General features: G+C 43.5%; 1 protein-coding gene across 2 annotated transcripts in view; it reads left to right on the forward strand.

Annotated features, from left to right (window-relative positions):
• The window catches only part of ALDH18A1 (aldehyde dehydrogenase 18 family member A1), a 46,993-nt gene that overhangs the window by 15,445 nt on the left and 5,541 nt on the right, over positions 1-26,007 (forward strand). Inside the window, exons 3-15 of one of the 2 annotated variants that reach the window (XM_067709889.1) lie at positions 467-681; positions 5,108-5,257; positions 5,346-5,450; positions 9,192-9,350; positions 9,767-9,857; positions 13,411-13,535; positions 14,535-14,679; positions 15,361-15,434; positions 16,629-16,722; positions 19,214-19,434; positions 21,975-22,112; positions 24,539-24,734; positions 24,838-24,959. In XM_067709889.1, the coding sequence (XP_067565990.1) occupies positions 467-681; positions 5,108-5,257; positions 5,346-5,450; positions 9,192-9,350; positions 9,767-9,857; positions 13,411-13,535; positions 14,535-14,679; positions 15,361-15,434; positions 16,629-16,722; positions 19,214-19,434; positions 21,975-22,112; positions 24,539-24,734; positions 24,838-24,959 (1,835 nt within the window). The remainder of the gene's footprint in view (positions 1-466; positions 682-5,107; positions 5,258-5,345; positions 5,451-9,191; positions 9,351-9,766; positions 9,858-13,410; positions 13,536-14,534; positions 14,680-15,360; positions 15,435-16,628; positions 16,723-19,213; positions 19,435-21,974; positions 22,113-24,538; positions 24,735-24,837; positions 24,960-26,007) is intronic. The other variant, XM_067709890.1, reaches the window with a different exon arrangement.

Consider the following 26,007-nt stretch of genomic DNA (forward strand, 5'->3'; position numbering starts at 1 on the left):
AATCTTTTGTCCCTTTTTTGGATGTTTACTCTGCTTCTATTTTTCCTGTTATAAATAATACGGATGAATAGCCTGCTGATAAATCTCTTTGTCTCCACCTCTGATATGTTCTTTAGAATAAATTTCTGAACATGGAATTGCTGGATCAAAGTTGTGAACATTTTTAAGGCTTTTGATATATTTTGCCAACATGTCTTCAGGGAAAAATGTTTCATTTAAATTCTTGACCAGCAGTGTTTGAGTGTACCTGTCACCTGTGTACTGGGTACAAACTCCACACAATACTAGAATAAAACATGCTAGATCGGTGTGGCTTTTGATACACTGGTTTTATGCAGTTAAGAATGTTAAAGCTATTTTTTGGCGGCCAAACTGGTTACTATTTTGCACGCATATTTTCAGTGAGAAATTATATTGTGTATTTCTATCCTTTTTTCTTGCATTTGACTTTGTTCGGGGGCTGCAGGTCGTGTCCAGCCTTCAGCCATCAGACATGTTCGTTCTTGGAGCAACATCCCCTTTATCACGGTACCCCTCAGTCGTGCGCATGGCAAGTCTTTTGCCCACCGCAGTGAGCTGAAGCATGCCAAGAGAATCGTGGTTAAACTCGGAAGTGCCGTGGTGACCCGAGGGGATGAATGTGGCCTGGCACTGGGGCGCCTGGCGTCTATTGTTGAGCAGGTAATTGCCAAGATGGAAAATTCAACTGAACTAAAACAAAATCTGCTTTTTAAGCTGTCATTTCAGGTTTCTCAGCTCGTAAAAATAATTCTGATTTGAGAACAATAGATTTCAACCCAGTCTGAAAACTCTGTTTCCTGATGAAGGTGCCACTGGGAGACACCATCCCAGGGCAAGCAGACGGGGTGTCAAGGAGTGGAGTTGATTTCATGCAGTTCATCCCTCAAGCGTCTTAGTGAGAACTAGCTTTGTATGTCAGTGATTCTTAATCCTGGCTGCACATTAGAATCGCCTGAGAGGCCTGGAGGTGCCTGGGCTTCACAGTCAACCATTTAATAAGTATCTCTGGTATGGGGCTCAAGCATCTGTGGGTTTTTTTTTGTTGTTGTTGTTTGCAGTACGCAGGCCTCTCACTGCCGCGGCCTCTCCCGTTGCGGAGCACAGGCTCCGGACGCGCAGGCTCAGCGGCCATGGCTCACGGGCCCAGCCGCTCCGCGGCCTGTGGGATCTTCCCGGACTGGGACACGAACTCGTGGCCCCTGCATCAGCAAGCGGACTCTGAACCACTGCGCCACCAGGGAAGCCCAGCATCTGTGTTTTTAAAGTTCCCCAGGTGATTGATATGTAATCAGGGTTGAGTACCCAGATGGACTTGTGTGAATATTGAGCTTTTTTTTTTTTTCCTGTTTTGCTGGGCTTTATCTTTTCTAGTTAGACTAGAAATCTTGAAATAAGTATGAGCTATCATTGCAAAGATTTCCCAAGTTCAGATTATAGTGAAAGGACTTACCAGACTCCACAGAGAATACCCATATAAGGCTTTCATTTAAAGGCAAAGGGATACAAGGCCACAGAGGGAGTGTAAGCAAGCATTGAGGGTCTGAGAGATATCCTATGCACAAGGCCATCCCCCACCCCCTAGGGTCTTTTATTTGCACAGAGACCACACTCTGTCTCCAGACTGAATCACAAAAAGATCTGTGCAAGGAATCTTGGCTTTGGAAGGCCTCACAGCAGAAGTTTTCAGTGGGAACTTTATGCCCCACTGGCCATGGAGTCAAACCAGGCTGACCACTGATAGTTTATCAGTAAAGAAACTGACCTTCGGGGTCATCATGGGAGTTTTGGACTTTAAATATCACATCGCAAATCCCACTACCTTTATCTTTTCCAAGAGCAGGGAACAGCAAATTTTTTCTGTAAAAGGCCAGATACTAAATATGTTAGTCTCTGTAGGCTGTACAGTTTCTGTCTCAGCTACCATTGTAGCACAAAAGCAACCTTAGACAATACATAAATGAACAAGCATGGGCTGTGTTCTGATAAAATTTTATTTTCAAAAACAGGCACAGGTCAGATTTGACCTGCAGGCCATAGTTTGCCAACCCCTGACCAAGAGTCAAAAAGTCCCAAACATCCAAGTATCCTGGAGATAAAGCTAGAGCTTTTCCATTCTAGCTGTAATTCAGCTCTATCTTCCATAGACGTATTTTCAGTTTTAAAAAACAATTTTGGGGCTTCCCTGGTGGCGCAGTGGTTGAGAGTCCGCTTGCCGATGCAGGGGACATGGGTTCGTGCCCCGGTCCGGCGGCTGGGCCCGTGAGCCATGGCCGCTGGGCCTGCACGTCCGGAGCCAGTGAGAGGCCCGCGTACCCCCCAAAAAAAAAAAAAAAAATTTTGCTGGAGTTGGTATTAGAAAACTACTAACCTGAAATTTGATGGAATTTTCTTCATATATTTTCTGTACTAAGCAATTATTATCAAATCTGCCTTTCAGATTGAGTCCCTCAGATCAATGCAGTGTAACAAATATTTATCAAAGGGCTACATTGTGAGGGCCTTAATAGACCTCTAACGGTTGTCTCTGCCCTTGGGGAGCCAGACTGGGACTCCCAAAATAATCAGGTGATTGTTCAAGACAGATAATATCCAAATGAGAGGGCACAAATGACAGTGACTGACAGGTCCAGAGGTGGGAAGGTCAAATGAGAGTGTGGTCATTCTTGGGACTTCCTAGGAGAGCTGAGACTCAGGGTGGGCCTTTGTGACTGATAGGATTTGCACCAGCAGAGGGGAAATGTTCCGTGCTGCTAAGTGCACATTGTGAATGGTGCCCCTGGTATTGTGTAGCCTGATGTTTCTGGGGACGGGGAGGCTCTACAAGTAGTTTCCAGGTGGGAGACAAAAGCAGGAATGAGTATGGCAAGCTGATGGGCCAGAGAGGAGGTGAGAGGAGTGGTGGTGATCTCATCAGGGAGAATGTGTATAATTCCATTAGGCAGGGCTTTGAAACCAGGTAGAGGACTTGGGGTTCAGTCTAGGAGGAAGATTGAAGATTTTGAGCAAAGGAGAAACTTGATGAAAACAGTGGGGAGAACCTGGTAATGGTTTGCTTAGGTTGCCAGCTCTCCTTCTGGGGACACCCCTGGACCTTAAGGAACAGTTTTCTAGATCAGTGCAGTACTAACATATGGAGTCAACTGTCTTGTCCAAGTCATCTGATCATGTTAGATGGACTCAGGAGCTGACTTAAAGAGGCTTCCATTGGTCAGAGATGGGAATATCTGAACATCAATAATTACTGCACTGAATTTAAACACATGAAATATGTTTAAATCTATGAATCACAATTATACTTAAAAAAATTCATTGGTCATCTTGAAGGATTCTAGAGAACCTACTCATTTTGGAAACTGGTAAATAAAGGGAAAGAGACACATATCTGTGCTGCCTTTCATATACAAACCATACCTCAAGGTAGCCAAATATTTAATGAAGGAAAGTTTCCCTTTATGGAATTATTCCAGCCTGTAAATAAAGAAGAAACGCATGAATTAGAATATCAGCATTTTATAGCCCCTAATGAATTAATAGGTCTTGGTGATGATGATCAACAGTAACTAACATCACAAAAAGAAAGACAGTCAGGCCTTATGTATCCCCTTGATGGACACCATGACCTGTAAAGAATTCTTGACAAAAAAAATCAAGCCTTCATACCTAACAGCAGTTTGCAAGAAATAGAATACTATACCACAGAGACAGAAGCAGGAAAATCACAGCTGAGAAACCCTAAAGGACAAATAACCCAGTTTCTTTAACAAATTACAAGGGAAAAAATTATAGAGAGTAACCTATGGATTAAAAGTGAAGTAAGAGACACTTCAGCTAATTGCAATATGTGGGCTTAATTTTCACCTTAATTTGAGCAAGCTGAAAAAATTGGGGAAATGTGAACACTGACCAGATATTTGATATTAGGAAATTATTGAAATATTTTAGATAATAATGGTTTTGTGGATGTGTGCCTATACCCTCTGTTTTAGCAATTGCTTTCTGAAATATTTACAAATGAAATAATGTGTCTGGAGCCTGGGATTTGTATTAAAATAATGGTGGAGGGACTTCCCTGGTGATCCAATGGCCAAGACTGTGCACTCCCAATGCAGGGAGCCCAGGTTCAGTGCCTGGTCAGGGAACTGGATCCCACGTGCCACAACTAAGAGTTCACATGCCTCAAGTAAAGATCCTGTGTGCCTCAAGTAAAGATCCCGCATGCTGCAACTAAGACCCGGTGCAGCCAAATGAATACATAAATAAATATTTTAAAATAATAAAATAATAAAATAATGGTGGAGCTATAAAAGGAATATTGGAGAGTGAGAAATTGGCCATGAGAGGTGGTTGTTGAAGCTGGGTGAAGAGTACATAGGGTTTTGTAGTTCGATTCTTACCACTTTGGTTAAGTATGAAATTTTCTGTGATGATAAGTTATTTTTTTTAGATCATGGTTTATCATAGCTGTCTCCAAGTTCCTGAGCTAGGTTATAGGTTCAAGCATCAGGAGGAATGGACAGGTTAGGAATATTGAATCTTTGATTCTTTCATGTGGATCCGTCCTAGGTGGGAAACAAAGTAACCAAAACTGGTTCTAGGCAGACAGAGTGGAACAGCACTGTCCCTGGTCTAGCCAGAGGCAAAGCATGAGAATCGGACACGCCCCAGAAACAGCTTCGTCTCCCCAGGTCATGCCTTAGAATTTGAGAAGCCATCTGCTAAGTTTATGTTGCAATTCCTGGCTCCAGACTTGTATTCTGAGCTTTATTTCCTGAAACAACTGGATCTTCCGCATTATAGACTCCTCCACATATCTTCAAGTCCTGTGGTTGCCAAACCTACCTACACACTGGAATCTCCTTATTAAAAACTTCTCATTTCTATCTGCCACCTACTTATCGGATTCGAGGAAGCATGTAGGAGTCTGTATTTTTACCAAACAACCTGGGTGATACTTCCAGAGCCAGCCCAGTGCTGGTCTGTAAACCGGCATTTGGGATCCACTCATTAGTCCACCCTCCCTGAATCTCTTGTGATGAAAGGAAAGAGATATTACAAGGACTTGTGCCTTTTCCTTCCTCAATGTCAGGTGTCAGTACTGCAGAATCAAGGCCGAGAGATGATGCTGGTGACTAGTGGAGCTGTAGCCTTTGGCAAGCAACGCTTGCGCCATGAGATCCTTCTGTCTCAGAGCGTGCGGCAGGCCCTACACTCGGGGCAGAACCAGCTGAAGGAGATGGTAAGTGTGGCTTCCCCACCCCCTATAACAGGGTCCTCAGGCCCCCTTCCCTCGCCCCAGCCATACCTTGTCTGTTGGCATGTTACAGGCAATTCCAGTCTTAGAAGCCCGAGCCTGTGCAGCCGCCGGACAGAGTGGGCTGATGGCCTTGTATGAAGCCATGTTTACCCAGTACAGCATCTGCGCTGCCCAGGTGAGAGGCTGACCCTCCACAAGGGGGGTGTGGGACCTGTGAGGGTGATTCCCGTGGAGCAAGGTGATACGAGCAGGGCTCTGGCGCCAGACTGCCAGGATACAGTCTCAGCTTCACCACTTGCTAGTTGGGAGATCTGGAGAAAGTTTTTAAGTCTAACCTTTTTGTGCCTCAGTTTCCTCATCTGAAAAATGAGGATGTCATCAGTGCCTATTGCAAAGAGTTTTTGGAAGGGCTCAGTGAGAAAATATATGAAAAGCATTTAATATGTCTGTTAAATAGTACTTTCTCAGTAAGTGTTAGCTCTTGTTATTATACAAGTAACTCTTAGGACTACTACAAGTACTGATACTGCTGAAGATAGAAAGGTTAGATATCTTTATTTCATTGGCTTCTTTGACTTCAGCTGGCTTGTTTCTCTTTGCACCTGGTTGCCTTATATAATAGATATCTACTAAGTGTTGAAGGGAAATGCTGGTGTTTGGTTGTTTTTTGTTTTTTTAATTATTTAACTTTTTTTTTTTTCCCAGCTGTGTTGGGTCTACGTTGCAGTGCACGGGCTTCTCATTGAGGTGGCTTCCCTTGTTGCGCGGCACGGGCTCTAGGCTTGCGGGCTTCAGTAGTTGTGGCTCGCGGGCTTTAGAGCACAGGCTCAGCTCAATAGTGGCGCACGGGCTTAGTTGCTCTGTGGCATGTGGGGTGTTCCTGGACCAGGGCTCGAACCTGTGTCCCCTGCATTGGCAGGTGGATTCTTAACCACTGCTCCACCAGGGAAGCCCGGTTGGTTGGTTTTTAATTCATTTAGCAAATCTTTATTGAGCACCATGTGTACCAAGGAGTCTGTTAGACATTGGGGATACTGCAGTGAACAAATCAGCCATGTTCTAGTCCTCATGGAACTTAAAAATTTTTAGTGGTCCCCCTGAATGTGCTAGAACCTTCTTTCTACATTATTTCTTTTTTACCTAAATTTCCAGAATTTTTTCAGTTGGGTTTTTAATCAGCTATACAACTACACACTAAATAGAAACATCTAAATATCACAAAACAACTGAAAAACCTTACTCCCCAAGGTACTTTCAAATTGCTGCCTCTGATCCTATCATTTACACAGATGTTATTATACACAGATGATGTTACGTATACATCCTTTCAGGTTTGGCCCTTGCATTTCCTATCACTTTTCCTGTTCTCCATCATTTATTTTTTTTATTTTTTTTGTTTTTGGCTGTGTTGGGTCTTTGTTGCTGCCTGTACACAGGCTTTCTCTAGTTGTGGCGAGCAGGGGCTACTCTTCGTTGCAGTGCGTGGGCTTCTCATTGCGGTGGCTTCTCTTGTTGCAGAGCACGGGCTCTAGGCGCGCGGGCTCAGTAGCTGTGGCTCACGGGCTCTAGAGTGCAGGCTCTGTAGTTGTGGCGCACGGGTTCAGTTTCTCGGCAGCATGTGAGATCTTCCTGGACCGGGGCTCGAACCCGTGTCCCCTGCATTGGCAGGTGGATTCTTAACTGATGCGCCACCAGGGAAGTCCCTCTCCATCATTTTTAAGTTGTTATCCACAGTGACGTTCTGGCATTATACCAGAGTGTCCTTGAGTAAGGGAGCTGAAACAGAAAGGCATGGACTTGGATACTTTCGTTTGTGGCTGGGACCCCACTCTCTGTAATCTTAGATTTTTTTTTTCGGTTACATAAATGCAATGGAAATCTCAATTTTTGTCTCCTTTTATTATCAGCTCTTTTTTCCTCCATAGTGCAATAACAGTTTTAGTCTTTAATTTTTTTTTTAAGTGCATGGAGCCAGGTGAGGAAATTTAGATCCAGGAACTATGCTTTTGTTTTGTTTTGTTTTTTCCCAGGTATGATACTTCTTGAGGTTTTTTGTTCGTCTGTTTGTTTTAGTGAAAGTATCATTAAAAATACTGTACATTAGCCGTTGTTTTTATTAATATTGATGTAAAAGAGCTCTGTGCCCTCCAGTTTCCAGCAAGCCTTCATCCAGGGGCCCCTTCACTCCCACACCTTTGCCTTCCCCATGATCTGATCTGTAAGAAATCTGTACCCTTTGCCCCTTATCCTGTGGTTCCTTGTTTTCTTTAGTAATCTTGTTTTGAAGACCATTATCAGGGGCTTTTGAAAATCTCCCATAAGTTGTTTGTCAGATTAAAGACTTAAACAAGGACAACAGCTATTTTTCATTCATAGAAATGAAACTTATTTGCATCCTAACAGATTGCCCTTCTCCAAGCACATACTTTTCTCTCTGGTCTCTTGTCTCCCATGTCTTGTTTGTTAAGCTGTTGGAGCCACGGGTGTTTTCACTGGACCTTTATACCTCCGGCTTGCCTCTCCTACACACACGTGTTTACTTTTATTGTTTGACCTTCCACCACCAGAACCAGGATCTATATATTCACCTTTGTCCCAGGCCTTTTTCCCACAGGGCTAAACTTTCTGAAAAGACATTCATGATCTAACCCGTTCCATCTTCCCCAAATCATCAACATTTTTATTCTCCATCCCAAGAGCTAGTACAGGATCTGGCATTTCAGAGGTACTCAATAACTTTTTTATCAAATGAGTGAGTAAATTATTTCCCTTGGTGATGTTATCATTTTGTCGTCTTCGCCCACATTTTCCATATCATTAAGGCTGCTGTCATCTTCTCAGTTACCATAGCCAGACCCTAGTTCAGGGCTTAACCATTCCCACTTGGACTGTTCCAGTACCTTCCAAGAATTCTTGGCCATCCGCCTCCAGCCTTTTCCTACGTCAGCGCTGCCCTACATCACAAGAACCCTCTTCCATGAACGTTGCAGGGATTTCACTGAAACATTTATTCCTGAGCTTTGGAGTTTGTTACCATTTTGTTTCTTACTGTCACCCCCCTTTATCTTTCTCTCCTGCTAATCATTGCCTAATACCCTGATTCAAGCCAGGGAGTGGAGCTGTTAACCGGCCCCCACACCCGGCTCTCCACTCTGCCTTTGAGCAGCTTGTGTGCATCCCGTCCCCTGAGCGAAGTTTTGTCCGCCCTTCTTTCAGTTTGTGACTAAAGACTCACCTCCCTAAACCTCTCAGACTCATCTTGACCGTGTCTTTGCTGACTCGGGCAGTGGTCAGCCACAGAGCAAAAACAGGAACCACGTGGCCCTATTCCCTGTGGTTTAATACATTTTCCAGGCAGAGTAACCATTCATTCATTCACTCACTACATGTTTCAGCACCTACTGCGTATGGCCAGACTTTGAATCAGATGCTGGGATACAAAGATATTTTAGAAATTTATGGCAGTCATTACTCCCTCCAGTATCCCGCTAAAGTAGATACATTCATTTTCTTAATTTTGTAAATGGACGAGATTTCATAGCTCTCTGAGGATTAAAGTACTTTTCAAAAGTCTTAAGCATCCTAAAATAAATCTTCCAGGTGATTCTAACTTTTTTCCAATCTCCAAAAGAATTGGATAAGTCTCCAAAGATGTGTGTTCCATTCTGAACTGTACGGGATAAGTCTCCAGAGATGTGTGTTCCATTCTGAACTCCTCTACTCTTAGCATCCTTTGGATGCTGTTCCTCGGAAGTTCATCATTTTCCTGTCTCCTGCGTTTTTCAATCTCTTTACCCCTTTTATTTTTATTTATTTTTTTAACATCTTTTTTGGAGTATAATTGCTTTACAATGGTGTGTTAGTTTCTGCTTTATAACAAAGTGAATCAGCTATACATATACATATATCCCCATAGATTTTGGTGACCAATTTGGATTTCCACGATGAGCAGAAGCGCCGGAACCTCAATGGGACACTTCATGAGCTCCTCCGAATGAACATCGTCCCCATTGTCAACACAAACGATGCTGTTGTGCCCCCAGCAGAGCCCAATAGTGATCTCCAGGGGGTAAATGTGGGTAAAGTATTACCGAGGGTTGAGCATGCTGTAGACACTAATGCCATGCTAGGCTGCATGTACTAACACCGGACGCTGGGCATAAACAAGATGGAGAGATGGGGAGAGAAGCTGGCATCCTGGAGCAGTGGCTGCATAAGCTCTTCTGAAGACAGGGGGTTTCGTTCAACTGGGTGAGGCGCAATAGTGATTTAAGGTGGTGCTGTGAGCATGGCTTGTGTGTGTCAGTGGATAGAAGGGTGCATATTTGGAAAGGGGGTTGCCAGTAGGCATGGTGTTTTGCAAACTGAAAGGCCTGTCAGAGCTGTCATGCACATACTCAGGGTTGTTGATTTTTCCTGCCAGAGCCTAGCTGAGTACTTCCGTGAACTTTTTTGAACTGCAAAGCTCATGACTTTTTACCTGCATTTTAGGTTATTAGTGTTAAAGATAACGATAGCCTGGCTGCCCGTCTGGCTGTGGAAATGAAGACTGACCTCTTAATTGTTCTTTCAGATGTAGAAGGTACAAAGCAATGCCTTTTCTTTTTATCCAGTCTTTGTTTTAAATACTGTATGTGTGAGCACATGAGTTCCCCTCTTTGTTTGAGTGCTTCTGATCTTTTTAACTGTGGACCATTATTTTCTGAGCCATACGGTCCGAAAAGGGTTTTGTGATTCAAAAGAAGGTGGGGGTGGTCTGGGAGATGAAGTTTGAATGCTGAAATGTTGTTACCTCCAGGCACTTTAATTTGTTTTTTATAACCGCTTTATGGAGATAGAATTCACGTAACATACAATTCACCTATTTAAAATTTATATTTCAGTGATTTTTAGTATATTCATACAGTTGTTCAACCCTCACCACAATTTAGAACATTTCTTATCACCCCATCAAGAAACCCATACCCATTAGCAATCGTTCCTCACTTCCCCTGAAACTCTCCAGCCCTTGGCAACCTCTAATCTACCTTCTGTCTCTGTTGATTTGCTTGTTCTAGACATTTTATATAAATGTGATCATACAATATGTGATCCTTTGTGATTGACTTTTTTCACTTAATGTTTTCAAGGTTTATTGATATTATACACATATTAGTACTTCATTTATTTTTATTGCCAAATAATATTCCACTATATAGATATACTACATTTTATGTACCTACTCATCAGCTGATAGACATTTAAGCTATTGTGACTAATGCTTCTGTGAACATTTGTGCACAAGCTTTGGTGTGAAGATGCTCTTTATTTTACTTAGGAGTAGAATTGCTGGATCATATGTTTAGCCTTTTGAAGAAATACCAGCCTGGTTTCCAAAGCAACTGCACCTTTCTACATTTTCCCAGCAGTGTATGAGGATTCTAGTTTCTCCACATCCTCACCAACATTTCCCTCTTGGTATCTGCCTTTTTGATTGTAGCCATCCTCATGGGTGTGAAGTGATACCTCATTGGGGTCTTGATCACTTTTTGTTTTAATGTAAATCACAAGACACATTATTTTAAATTGGAGCCACTGCAGAAAATCCAGGCTGTGGCCACTGTGTTCTTCTGTGTTACTCTTTTCCTCTCTGCTTTCGCCTTCTTCGTGGAGGGGCCCCTCTTGGCTCCAACTTGGCTCTCCATTCACTCGTCTCACTTTCTTAAGCTGTTCCCGTTTTACATTTTGACCCACAGATATGGTAGATGTGTCTAAATTAGGCCAAACCTACAGGATTCCAAAAGTCTCCCATTACATTCCCAGGAAGTCAGAAAAACCTATTTAGTTCCCTGCCCACACCCATGGCAGGTTAACATGGCAGGACTTTTCCCCAGTTTACACTTCAGCAGCATAAGTGAAGGTCAGGGGGCTGCCTGGTGGAGGCAGGGGCAGGTACCAGTGCTGTGATCTGTCTCCTGCGCACGTGGAGGGTCAGAGATATCATACTTACAGATCAGTATCTTTACCTGTATGAAGTCTTGGTACCATGTTTATTCACTGTAAATTTGAAGTCTCAGGATAGGAACAACTAAGCTGGGGTAAGAGTAAGCCACTCTGGAGAACAAGGCATTTTGGTTAGTCACAAGATTTTTTTTCAACTTCTGATGTGTACAAATACTGTGCTAGGTGCTTTATAAATGTCAATTTATTCACCCTTGTAGCAACCCTGCAAAGTAGGTAGGTTAGCCTATTATTCAGGTGAAGAAATTAAAAATTGAATTCACATTAGTTAAACGGTTTATTCAAAGTCATATAGCTAGTACTTGGCAGAGGCTGGTTTCGAATCTAAATCTTTTCAGTTTAAAAATCTACACTCTTCTCTCCTATACTGCCTAGCAAGGCAAAGGATATGAGTTTGAGAGATCAATATATAAAATCCAACTTGAACTAGGCTCTAGTAAACCTTAGTTTCAATGCAGCCTCAAACCCCAAAACTGGTCGTTGGCAGGTTTGTGCTTTTCACTCTGATTCGTTATCCACTGAATATTGATTTTTAGAACATTATCTGAATTTTAAATATGCTCTTGGTGGGTTTGAGAGCTGCTATAAAGAAGAGGAGGAGGCAGAATATCAGAATGCTAGGAAGTCCTAGGCATCTCTGGGGGTTTGCCTTAGAATTGTCCAGTACTACTCATGATCTCATAGCATAGTGCCTTCTGAGATGAACCCAGCAGAAGACCCTGGGAACTGTGGGGTGCTGGGTTGAGGCGGATAGGGGTTGTGAGAGGTTATTTCTCTCTCCCTGTAATTGCTGCTCATGGTTTGCACTACTTTGTTGTGCACTAGACACTGATGTCCTCACTGCTCCGATTCACTTACTCTCCTAGAGAGGGTGCACATGACACGGTTGTGTTAAAGATTTGGAATAGGGCTTCCCTGGTGGCGCAGTGGTTAAGAATCCGCCTGCCAATGCAGGGGACATGGGTTCGAGCCCTGGCCTGGGAACACCCCACATGCCACAGAGCAGCTAAGCCCATGTGCCACAACTACTGAGCCCACGTGCCACAACTACTGAAACCTGCGCACCTAGAGCCCGTACTCCGCAACAAGAGAAGCCACGACAATGAGAAGCCCATGCACTGCAACGAAGAATAGCCCCCACTGTCCGCAACTAGAGAAACCTTGTGCACAGCGACGAAGACCCAACACAGCCAAAAATAAATAAATAAATTAATTAATTTTTTTAAAAAAAGATTTGGAACAGTGAAGCACAGGGGTGTATTTTAGCACAGGAAAAGCAGTAACTTAAAAACCAAAAACATCACTGCCTAAAATGTCCTTCAGCCAGTTCCTGACCACTAGCAGTTCCTCCCTGTCTGTGTCCCCCTTAGACCTTGACATGACTCCATTTTCTCAGGCCCTCTTTTCCCCTTCTAAGGCTCAGACACATTCTTTTTTGAAGTGAAATTGTGAGGATTTTTAATCTCAGATGGTATGCATGTAACATTTTGTGTACCTCTTATTTTATGTCACGCTACTCAGTTATAAAGAGGACACAGGCTTTGTGGTGACAAATCCAGACTGAAAGCCAAGAGTCATGCGCTCTTCTGCTGACTCAGCCTAACCTTCAGAAAGGCTTACCCATAATGTGGGGCGTATAATGTGACTGTTTCAAAGGGTACTGTGAGAGTTAATGAGAACCTGTTTCATATGTCATGCCCTTGGAAAGAGTCACATTAAACAGTATACAGCTGCTGCACTGTTTGTGCAAAAGCCACTCATCTTTTTCAGTTGCATCCTTAAGGTTCAGCATCATAGTAGAAATGGCAAAGGTGAGGATAGCTTCCCTGTAGACTGTGGGCAGGGCCAGTAAATTCTGTGCCAGGGATATGGCCGCGCTCTGTTGCTGGCAAACATTCATTTATGAGGCAAAGTTATAAAAGTATGTAAGGTGCGTCCTCCTGGAGCTGGTTTTCGGTGTGAGTAGACTCCACGAATCCCTTGACCTCTTTTCTTGTTCGAGCTGGTGGAATAGCAGAATTTATCTGGATGAGTAGAGTACAGAGTAGTTATAGTTGGCAGGTCCCTGTGGAGGTCTGTCTTGGGGGATGCTCACTTCTGTTAAACAGCATTACCGACTCTTGTCCACTTTTTAGGCCTCTTTGACAACCCCCCAGGGTCAGATGATGCAAAGCTCATTGATATATTTTATCCTGGTGATCAGCAGTCTGTGACATTCGGAACCAAGTCCAGAGTGGGAATGGGTGGCATGGAAGCCAAGGTAAGAATCTGGTGCCTTTATTGCCCGTAACAATTTACAAACCAAACTGTATTTTATCCTTCTTACTTTTGTAGTTGAGGGCTGATGCACATACACACTTAAAGATACACATATCTAAATACAGGTTTAATGCATGTTGTGTACCTATATTTAGTGATGTCTTTCTATGTATTTTTATTAATATATTAAGCGTGTGTTCATATTATAACCTCCTCAAGGGCAGGGTCTATATTTTTTCATAATTCATAAATCCTCTAAGTGTTAATATTAGAGCTCAAATATTTCTTTCTTTCTTTCTTTCTTTTTTTTGTTTTTTTGCTGTACGCGGGCCTCTCACTGTTGTGGCCTCTCCTGTTGTGGAGCACAGGCTCCGGACACACAGGCTCAGCGGCCATGGCTCACGGGCCCCGCCGCTCTGCGGCATGTGGGATCTTCCCGGACCAGGGCACGAACCCGCGTCCCCTGCATCGGCAGGTGGACTCTCAACCACTGTGCCCCCAGGGAAGCCCCAGAGCTCAAATATTTCTTGATGAAACCTTTAAAAAGTTCTTCTCTCCCATTAATTGTTCTAAGAAGTTATACCCTTTAGGTACAGAATCATACGTAGCAATGGCAGAGAGGAGGACAAGAACCCCAGGTACAAAAGCCCAAGAGTGCTCATGATCAGATTCCAGGCAAGCAGCAAGCTGGACGCTGCAAGCTGGCACAATAAGTCAAATGTAGAAGTTATGCGTCCCAGTACTAGAGAGGCTTAGAGAACACGCTGAGCACAAGGGGCGGATTGGTTTATCTTTAGACAACACATGCCAGGGTTGGGTTGGGAAGAGTGCATGGGCTGAGCGTGTCTTGAGAGCTTCTGAGCTGTGCAGAACCTTCCTACAGATAATTAAATTGCTCAATATCATGTTGTATTTGCTATGTTTTTGCATGTTTAAAGTGCAGGGGCCTAGACCCTACAAAGGTCTGAATCTCATCCATGGATCTAACTTCTCCCGTTAGGTGAAAGCAGCCCTCTGGGCTTTGCAAGGTGGTACTTCTGTGGTCATTGCCAATGGGACCCACCCGAAGGTGTCTGGGCATGTCATCACAGACATTGTGGAGGGAAAGAAAGTTGGCACCTTCTTTTCCGAAGTAAAGCCTGCAGGTAAGTAGTTCTTCATAGAGTCCCATGGTCTCTGGATGATTGCTAGTAACTCCATGGCCTAGATGGGGCTGAAGACTGAGCTCTCCCTCTGGGAGGAGAGCTTACAAAATTCATGTGCTAACATGAAATATGGTATAGTTTCAAACACTGCTTGCAAAATTGGATTCTACTTTGGTTTTGTAAAACTTATCTAACCTGCCTAACTAGGCCTCCTGTTCTCACTAAAATCACTAAGTGAAAGAGTGTAAGTATCCATTTTCTCAGGAAACATTTGCTAGGCCCATGCTGGATGCCAGATACTAATGAACACTGGAGATGCAAAGATGCATAAGAAATAGTATGGGCTCTCTCAGGTGTTCCCAAAGATAGCACTGCCATATAATCTGCATTCAGAAATGCAAACACATTAGAAAATGGAAGCCAAAGTGGAATTGAGAAGAACTCTAGAAGACATAAATCATATTGTCTGCCCCCAAAATGCAGACAGGTTCTTGTGTTTCTGCCTGAGTTAATCTGGTATGCTCTTCTGCCAGTTTATTGGTCAGAGTGATCTCTGGATGTGAAAAAAGCACGCCAAGACCCTGAGCGTGTGCTGTGTGCCTGCAAGGAGCCCGTGCACATCTGGGATAGTGAGGGGGCAGTGAGCTGACCGTGAACTGATGTTGGCAAATGTTCTTGCAGGCCCTACCGTGGAGCAGCAGGGAGAAATGGCTCGATCAGGAGGAAGGATGTTGGCCACTTTGGAACCTGAGCAGGTAATAACCCTAGCTGATAGTTTTGTTAGTTTTCAGAGTGAGTCATAACTGTGAGGTTTAGTGCACAGTCAAGCCTGCTGTTTCCCCCTTTATTCCTCGAGTCCTGTAGAGTTAGATCTGAGTTACAACTCTGATTCAGATTTGTTCTGCCTTTTTTCTTTTTCTAAATTTCATTTTCCCTTCTGTCTTTTATAGGCTTGAAGCCTAAGGTAGCTTTGCATCACTATGATGTTTTGATCAAAAGTATCATGAAAATCATGAGACCAGAGAGGCTCCCAAATCCTGCCACATAGTGGGCAGGGAAATGTAGGAAAGTAACTTTTCCCACCTCATCCAAATCACCAAGATTACCTAGAAGATGGAAGTTCAGAGCCTGCTGCATGTCATAGCCCTGCCCTGTCCACAGTGACTCAGTCAGTTGAAGTAGCAGACACGATGAAGTGTGAGAAGGTCGGGTGGAAGCAGGCTGCTGGCTTCCCAAGGGTTGCGGTGTTAGGGCTGGATTTGAAAGTGATGTATATACGTTTCTTCTGGGGAGTACTTTGGCCTGAGAAGGGAGAAGAAAATTTAAAATAACTACAAGTAGGAAAAGGAAAGCCCAGAAGAACCCTAGCTTCTCTCTCTATTAAATCAATTCTTTTACTCCTTTAGTAATCACTACTCTGATTTGCCATGTTTCCTCATCTAGGTGGGTAAGGATTGGGGTCTCCTCCAGCATCCAGGACTGGGTTTTTCCCCTTTGACTGAATTCATTTAATAAATAATTGTCGAAAAAGAAGAACTAGATGCAAAAACTTACCTGGGAAATCAGCTTTACAGCTGGTGCTATTAAATGAGATGTGTATGTCATGCTGATTCAAAGTGCTGGTGCCTGTCTCATGGACAAACTGAATAATTCATCACACCCTCTCCCCCACCACAAGGCTGTGGTTTGCTAATCATCATGATCAAGAGTGGTAAAAGAGGAAGAAAAGTGAGAAGAAATGGGGAGGTTAGTAGTGAGAGAGGAAGGAAAAATGAGGGGAGCAGTGGTGGGAAACGAATGAGTGAAGTAAGGAGGTTTCAGTCGTTGACGATTGGGATTTAGGAGCAAGGCTGGGCACACTCAGAAGAGTAGGTTTAAAAGTTTGGTGTGCGTTTTTTATGGGGTAACATGTTTGCTTATTTGTTTTAATGTTTTACCTTTTTTCCTAGAGAGCAGAGATTATCCATCATCTGGCTGATCTGTTGACGGACCAGCGAGATGAGATCCTGTTAGCCAACAAAAAAGACTTGGAGGAGGCAGAAGGTAAAGACCAGGCAACTTAGTTTTAGAGAGATTTATTTGGGGTTTTATTCTTTGTTTTACTAATAATTCTTATATCATAGTCTGCCTAAAGTCAAGATGGTCATGGAAGAAATTACATACTGTGTACATCATTTTTATTGAGGGTTGGTGGCTGGTATTCATTGGGAGTTTTCAAAGTACATGTACTAACTACCTCCACCCCTTTTCTCAGATATTCCATATAACACCTACCCACCCCCCACCCACTGAGGGGCTTTTTCTTTCCATTCCCCACAGTCACAAGCCATGGCTACTGTGGCAATTTCAAGACAAAAAAGAAAAAGATTGAGGACCTCACTATTTTAGACATTAAGCTAATAGCAGCTAACATTTACTGAGGCCTTTCTGTGTTTCTGGGCATTATGCTAAGGGATTAACAGGCAGGATCTGATTTTCTCTTCAGAACATGGTACCTATAAGGTACCTACTATTTATTATCCCTGTTTTACAGAGGAGAAAACTAAAGCGGAGAGAAGTTGTTACATGCCTAAAACCATACAGCCAGTAGCAGATCTGGGAACGAAACCCAGATGGACAGTGCATATAAAATAGTTGTGGAAATAGTTTGTGCAGCCTGTGTTGAAAGATAGCTTATCTCCTAGTTCCTTAACCAGTATGTAGTCTGCCATCCAGAAATGCCCTTGAGGTGCTAATGGTAGCATAAGTGAGATGGCTGAACTCTCACTGAAGACAGCTAAATATGTGGAGTCAGGGAGGCCCTCATCTTTCTCTCCTTTTCTTAATTCTCTGTCTTTTCCACCCTAAAATAATGGGGGTTGATTTTACGGGGTTTTAAATTTCCTTTTCTTGTGAATAAATGTGCCTCAAGTTGAACATCCAAATTAGTGGTGTTCCCTTTAAAGAAACCTTGCAGGGCTCATCAACATTATTTTCATTCCTTAAAACGTTTTTGAGCCATTACTTTGGAACTTGCTTTAGACTTTACATCTGGTCTTTTGAATTTTTGCAGTATTGGAAAGCCATAAAAAATTTAAATAAACGGAAGAAATCTTTATTACTATTATTGACATCTTATCGAATTCTTTAAGTTAAAAGAATTAAGACCCACAGGGGTTAAAGCTGCTGCTCAAGGTCACACACCTAGTTGTTGGTAGAACTCTGACTTCTGATCCCAGTTATCTCTCTCTGGAAATCCGCAAGGACACACATGGCTTAAGAACAAAGTCTCAGGTATACACAAGCATGGTAATCACCTTTGAGTCCGTGAGCCCATTTCAGGAAATTTATCCCTAAGAAAAGATTGCAAGAGGAAAAAATAGCTCTGTATATAAAGTTTCTTAGAGCAGGATTATTTATACCGTTGAAAACTGGAAACAACCTGAGTGTCTGATAACATAGGTACAGTCAGGTACATTGAACTGTATCAACTCAATGGAATATTTAGTAGTAATTAAAATAATTTTGGCAACATGGAAAATGTACGTGCATTGAGGTGAAAAACTAGAGTAAAATATTTAATATGCACTACAATTAAAACGATTTTTAGCACATGGGGAGAAGTGAAGAAAATTAATTAAATTGATGTAATTGGTTGATAAAATTATGGTTTCATTTCTTTCTTAATATAAGGTTGGCTCCTCCCCTCCAAAGTAGAAGTCTTTTTATAATTTTGTCTTGGTGGTTGTGACTATAAAAAAGAAGGGGAAATTTTTCATAATATCATTCAACATTAACCATAGTAATGATTTATGGTACGTGATTCCAAATGGTTTTCCTGAGTATGTGTGTGTTGTGTGTGTGGAGAGAGAGATGATCACACTGTGCATGCTTTTATATGAAAATTTAAAGAAAATTCTGTATATGAACTTACCATAATTCTATTTAAGTTTTTATTTCAAAAGAAAACATCTTTATTACTTCTGCTTATAAAAATAATTCACTCATTATAAAAAATTTAAATAACGCAGAAAGATAGGCAGAGATCATCACTGTTCTTGATGCTTTCCGACATCTCTCTGCACATGTATATGCAATGTGTGATAACTACGGTGATGTCATACATGCTGTTTTATAGTTTGCCTTTTTCACAAACTACATCCTGGACAGCTTTCCATATCAGTAAATATAGACATTTATTTATAGTAACTGCATTGTACCCCATTGGCTGAATCTATAGGTAGAATCCAGTTTCCCACTATAATAAAAATGCTGTGATAAGTATCCTCACTACATGCAGGTTTGCTGATACAAATGACAAATTTCTGGAACCAAAATTGCTGACACCAAGGGTGTGGGTGTGTCCACACCTTTACATGATGATGTATACTGCCCAACTGCCCCTCCCAGAAAAGCTGTGTAAATGATATGTCCTTGTCTCCCTGAGACCCCCTGAGTTCCATGTCTGTTCCTAACACAGTGCCATGTGTTCAGTAAAACAGCCATAGCCCTCCCAGGTCTACTGCTTCATCATGTGCTCTTCACACCTCTTCAGGGAGACTCGCAGCCCCTCTGCTGAAACGTTTGAGCCTTTCCACGTCTAAATTGAACAGCCTGGCTATCGGTCTGCGGCAGATCGCAGCCTCCTCACAGGACAGCGTGGGGCGGGTTTTGCGCCGGACCCGAATTGCCAAAGACTTGGAGCTCGAACAAGTGACTGTCCCAATTGGAGTTCTACTGGTCATCTTTGAATCTCGCCCTGACTGTCTACCCCAGGTATGTGACTAATGCCTGCCATTAGGGTAGGGAATTGGAGGAAGAGCTTCTTTTCAGGACGCAGATAAATCTCCCGAAGATATCTTTCTTTTCTTTCCTTTCCTCCCTCCCTCCCTCCCTTCCTCCCTTCCTTCCTTCCTTCCTCTCCTCAGAGGTAATTTTTGCGACTTTATTCTCAGGTTGCGCTTAAGGCAATTTATGTTTTTGATTTTTCTGGTAATTCTAAAAAAGGTAATTCATATGTCCATTTTACAGTTGAAGAAACTGAAGCTTATAGAAGTTAATTTTCCTGTGACATTTGTAAGGATGGAGCTGGGCCTCCAGCCCAGATGAATCTCCCATGCCATGACACGGGAGTACATTTCCAAAAAACTTAGGACTTCCCTGGTGGTCCAGTGGTTAAGACTCTGTGCTTCCACTGCAGAGTGTGCGGGTTCAGTCCCTGGTCAGGGAACTAAGATCCCACATGCCGTGCAGTGCGGCCAAAAACAAAAACTTAGCTCACTGGAGCACTTTGTTCCCTGACCACAGAGTCCCTGCTAACCTACTGCAGGCTCATTCACCTAGTAGCTGGTTGTGCCCATGTGAAAAAGACCCATTTATTATCAGTGTCGCAGATAGCTTCCTGTAGGTACATCTCTTAGGAAGAAGAACTTTCAGTAGTTAATGGAAACTAGCGTGTGACCCCCTTTAAGAAATCTGACAAATCACAGGCTAATTGAGGCAAAACCATGTGGCAGAGGTTTTGCCAAGTGGCCATGCTCTGAAGTATAAGGTGGTATTAGAGGGTGGTCTGGCTCATTGTCCTAAATTCTCGCCCAGAAATCTGGAACCACTTCCCCACTGGACTGTCCAGTAGGATGATACCAGCCTTTTCTTTGCACTAGCCCCAAAGTGTCACAGAGAGATTCTATTTAAAAACAAACAAAAGGGACTTCCCTGGTGACGCAGTGGTTAAGAATCCGCCTGCCAATGCAGGGGACACGGGTTGAATCCCTGGTCTGGGAAGATCCCACATGCCGCAGAGCAAGTAAGCCCGTGCACCACAACTACTGAGCCTGCGCTCTAGAGCCCGCAAGCCACAACTACTGAGCCCGTGTGCCACAACTCCTGAAGCCCACGTGCCTAGAGCTCAGGCTCCACAACAAGAGAAGCCACTGCAATGAGAAACCTGCACACCGCATGAAGAGTAGCCCCCGCTTGCTGCAGCTAGAGAAAGCCAACGGGCAGCAACGAAGACCCAGCACAGCCAAAAATAAATAAATAAATAAATAAATTTATTTTTAAAAAATAATTTTATAAATAAATAAATAAGAACCAGTACCTTTTTATGCTAGGGCATAGGTGACCATGGGAGTCCCACATGCTCTGTGGAGGCTATTCCCTGACATGACCTAAAACCAGCTGGTCCACCAAGGGACTCTCATACCATTGGGGTCTGTCCTCAGCCCCTTTCTGGCTGTATATCTGTCTCACAGAGAACCCCCAGAGATAACTGCAGAACTCCCATCAGCTGGTAGAAGTGGGTCCTAAGTCTCTCTGTTGGCCGTGTTCATTAAGTTTTCTCTGCTACCTTTTATCCGTACTAGCGAATACTTCATGAGGGAAAGGTTTCCTCTTCAGCCAGTTACAGCTGAGGTTCCTCACATGGCATCACAGAATCCATGAATCCTAAAAGTTATATGTAGAATGCTGTGTGTTTGTGCATTTATCTGGGAAAAGTTTACATAATTTTCGTAAGGGGATCATGAGCAGCAAAAACAAAAAGGGGTTAAGAACCATTCATGTGGAGATTAACGTGTTCAAGCAAGTTTTTTTAAGTTTCTTTTGATACATTACAAAAACGGGAAGATTTTCATTCATCCTGAGAGCATTCAGGAAGTTCAGCTTCAGGCCTTGGATGGTCAGGTGAGTGTCATTAGCCTTGGCTCTAAGAGGGTAACTAACCCCCCTCCTGGATGGCCTGCTTCTTCCTCCCAGCAGTCTCTGCCGCAGCTGTCCAGGGGCTGGCGGCTCTAGTCCTCTCCAGGGTCTCAGCACCAGCTATTAGAGCTCTCGGAACAATGACAGGGCCAGGGTACGATGTGGCCAGAGATGCCGCCCAGCCTGCGTCAGGTGGAACAACACCTGAGTCAAGAGGCTGCTGAGCACCTGTCCTCCACCGTGGCCAGCGACGGGAGTGCTCATGTGACCCTGGGCACTTAACTCAGGTTACAGCGTAATGGTGCTAAGGAAGCTGTACAGTAGAGTTCCTACGATCCGGGGCTTTGGCTCTGGAGTCAAGGCCCCCAGCTCTGCCGCTTATAAGCTGTGTGACCTTGGGGAGTCACCAACTTCTCTGTGCTTCAGTGTCCTTATGTGTAAAGCAGAGGATAAAACAGGTACTTAATTCACTGGAATGTTGTGAAGATGAAACATAGTAGGCCTTACAAAGTGATTAACAGTGGTTGGCACAGGAAATGTGCTCAGCGAGCACTAATGTTACCCTTACTTTTACTGCTTTTTCCCTTTGGTTCATTGCTCTCCTCTTTGATCTGCAGGTGGCAGCCTTGGCTATCGCAAGTGGTAATGGCTTGTTACTCAAAGGAGGGAAGGAGGCCTCACACAGCAACCGGATTCTTCACCTCCTGACCCAGGAGGCCCTCTCAATCCATGGAATCAAGGAGGCCGTACAGCTGGTAGGTCCCTGGGAATGAGCCAGGTCAGGCCCAGAGGGCCAGGTCAGGTCTTTGGGTGTTTGAAGCAAAGCTTAGGCCACATAAGGCCAAGCCAGTGCAGACAGGTTTGATTGGAGGAGCAGCAGGTCCAGTGTGCCGGTGACATTAGACAATGGCAGGGCTGCCTTGACCCAGAAGGGTCTTGAGTGGCTCAGCTGTCTCATACAGCTGTGTCCTGGTACCGCTGATTTACAAGAATGCCTGTTAGCCCTTCATTCTTAAGGTCACAGGCAGCAGGAATACCAGACCCAGACTATGAGTGAGGCCTGGGTTCTGCTCACTGGTAGTGATTTAGGCCAAGTCAGACAGATACATTTTACGAAGGTTTGTCGGAAACCGTCATGCAGCTTGTAAGTATGAGGTCATGCTGTTAGCACTATTATTATTATGGTCATTATTTTAACCATTGTGTCACTCTCCTCAACCGTCCAGTGGAGGTTTTGAAGTACTAGGTAGTTTTATTGAGTACCTACTGTGGGCAAGGCACTTTCATTCCATTATCTCATTTAATCCTCACAACAACCTTGTGAGAAAAATTATTAGGTCCATTTTATAGATGGAAGAAAAATAGGCTCATTGGTAAAATAACTTAGCCAGAATCACCCAGAATTTATATTTGGACCTAGGTTGACTCCAGATCCTTCTCTTTTTCCCTTGAGGCCCACTCACTCCAACATTCCAGGATTCCGTTGGCTGCTAGGAGGGTGTCTACAAACCTGCCTCGTTACATGCTTCCTGACAAGAAGCTGGGTTATTCTTACAGCAACATAGTGGGTAGAAAGAGCACAGGCTGTAGGGGCTCCAATCCCAGCTGCTCCATACCCTAGTTTAATTCGACAGATTTCCTCCTCTCCTCCTTCTTATTGATGTATAACATACATAAAGTACCCTAATCACATGTGAACAGCTCTGTAATTGTGTCCGCTTATATACACGCATATAACCACCCCCCGCATCAAGATACAGACTATTTCCAGTACCCCAAAGTCTCCCTTGTGCCCTTCCCCATCAGTAGGCCCCACCCCACCACCAGGAAACCACTATCTTTTTACTTTCTTCACATTCAATTTCTTTTGCCTATTCTTGAACTTCATATAAGTGAAATAATACAAAACGCACTCTTTTATCTGTGTTTCTTTTGTTCAGGTATTTCTTTCTCATGTCCATGAGATTCATCCTCATTGTTGCATCTAGCAGTACTTTTCCCTTTTTGATTGCTGTGTAGTATTCCATTTATATGCACGTACTACAGCTTATCCTTTCTTCTGTCGATGAACATTTGGGTTATTTCTGGTTTGGTGCAATGCAGATTAAAGTTGCCATGAACCTTCTTGTACATGTGTGTATATTTGTACTTCTCTTGTGAGTAACATGTCCATATGGGGGAAAATTAAAAATCCAGAGGAAGGAAAAAATGCCCATAATCTCAGAGTTCTAACACAAGCACTTTAGTCACTCCAGCCAGCATCCCAGGGTAGAGGTTGTCAGCAGGGGTCGTGGAGAACCGTGACTCCCTAGCAAGACCAACATGTCATTAGGCTGTGATTAGAGAGCCAACGGAGCAGCCACTTCCTTTTGTGATCTTCATAGCCTGGCATACTCTGTACCTCCTCGACCTTCCAGGGATAGCACGTTGTACCTCTTCTAGCATCTTAGAAGTGTCTGTCCTGTGTTATGGGTAGTCATAGGGTAGTCCTGTCTTCCCTATCAGACTCTGAGTTCTTTGAGGGCAGGGACCCTGTCTTGCATGTTTTGTAATGCAGAGCACAGGACCTAATGTGTAGAGTTTGATAAGCATTTGCTGGACAACTTTCAATTCCCATGATCAGGAACTTAATCTTGTTTTTGTTTTTAATATTTATTTATTTCCCTTTTTTTTTTTTTTGGCTGTGTCGCGTCTTAGTTGTGGCACATGGGTTCTTTGTTGAGACATGCGGGATCTTTTCATTATGGCACGCGGTCTGCTCGGGTTTCTCTCTAGTTGCAGCACGCGGGCTTCTCTCTAGTTGTGGCGTGCAGGTTTTCTCTCTGTAGTTGTGGCACGTGGGCTCCAGGGCACTTGAGCTCTGTAGTTTGTGGCACACGGGCTCTCTTGTTGAGGTGCGTGAGCTCAATAGTTGGGGCACACGGGCTTAGTTGCCCCGTGCCATGGGGGATCTTAGTTCCCTGACCAGGGATCGAACCCACATCCCCTGCATTGGAAGGCAGATTCTTTACCACTGGACCACCAGGGATGTTCCTTAATCTTGTTTTTGGAATAAGTTTTCAGATCATCAGACTTAGTTCTCAGGAGATACAGACATTTATCTGTGAAAGGGATGCTGCTACTTCCATATTTTGTGTGATCAGAAGATGTCATCTTTACCTTTTATTCTCTGCCTTTTCAGGTGAATACCAGAGAAGAAGTGGAAGATCTTTGCCGCCTAGACAAAATGATAGATCTAATCATTCCACGCGGCTCCTCTCAGCTGGTCAGAAACATCCAGAAAGCTGCTAAAGGCATTCCAGTGATGGGGCACAGTGAAGGCATCTGCCACATGTACGTGGACTCAGAGGCCAGTGTCGACAAGGTCACCAGACTAGGTGAGCTCAATGGTGTCCCGTTTCATGCGGGCAAAATACTTGTCGTGTCCTCGGTGGCTCAGGATCACATTAATAGAAACCATTTTTTGTCCTCCTCTTTCAGTTAGAGACTCTAAATGCGAATATCCAGCCGCCTGTAATGCTTTAGAGACTCTGTTAATCCACCGAGATCTGCTGAGAACACCATTATTTGACCAGATCATTGACATGCTGAGAGTGGAACAGGTAGGACAAGTCCATCACTTCCTGTCTTCCCTCCCGAGATTTAGAAGCTGTGGGATCAGACTGGGAGCAGCTGCCATACCATTTAAGGAAGTGTGAGAAGCAATATTTTTGAGCATCTGCCATATACAAAGTTCTGTGCTGAGTACACAGTGAGTAAGACATGCCTTTGCCACTGACAGTCTAGTGGATGGAAGAAACCCATACACAAATAGCTTCATTCCAAAGTGGTGTGTGTTCAGTGCTAAGAGGGTTCAAAGATAAAGCAGGTCACATGGCAGCCCACTGAATGGACTCTTTCCTGCCACCTCTTACTCAGGCGGCATACAGTTTATGTTTCTGAACACACATTCTTGTTTGGATTTGATTTGAAAAGATTGTGCAGAAATGTTTTCAAACCAAAGATTTATATATAGCTGCTCCTCCACAGATGTCTTCAATTACCAATATTAATGTGCTTATTAATACAGTGATATTTGGGAGTGAGCAGTTTGTATAATGTCCTCTCTGGATTATTTTCTTACCATGTCGTTAAGATTATAAACCACCAGTGCCAGTAAGTTCCGAGTATAAATGTATGCTCCATCCTAAATTCCTGATTGCAAGAAAGATAGATGTTCTCCAGGTGAAACTGGACAATCTTAAATTTTCTGTCAGGATGCATTTTAAGCTTCAATATCTGATGTCAGAATTATGTAAACTAGCACAGCAGTAGAGAAAGTGACTGCTGGTCTTCGTTGCTTTGACCCTGAGCATGTGTCTCTTCCCTTCCATCCTTTTGCTGAAAAGGAAGACTTCAGTCAGCTTATAAATGTGGCATGGTCCCAGTTTGGAAAATGAAAATAAATGTACCCCACAAATTATAAGGGAGTTAGATCACATGATCACTTACGTTTGGGGCCTGACCTTCCACTGGTGGCCTGTTTGAGTGCTGACGTATGCCAGGCAGCACACTGGCCTGGACTGGACAGGAGGAAAGCTCTCCTGTATCCAGGAGTGAAGCCCCCAGTTCTGATTCAGACAAACCCACAACATCCTCAGTGATCCTCAG

This window comes from Pseudorca crassidens, chromosome 16 (genome assembly GCF_039906515.1).
Source record: "Pseudorca crassidens isolate mPseCra1 chromosome 16, mPseCra1.hap1, whole genome shotgun sequence".
NCBI classification, from domain to species: Eukaryota; Metazoa; Chordata; class Mammalia; order Artiodactyla; family Delphinidae; genus Pseudorca; species Pseudorca crassidens.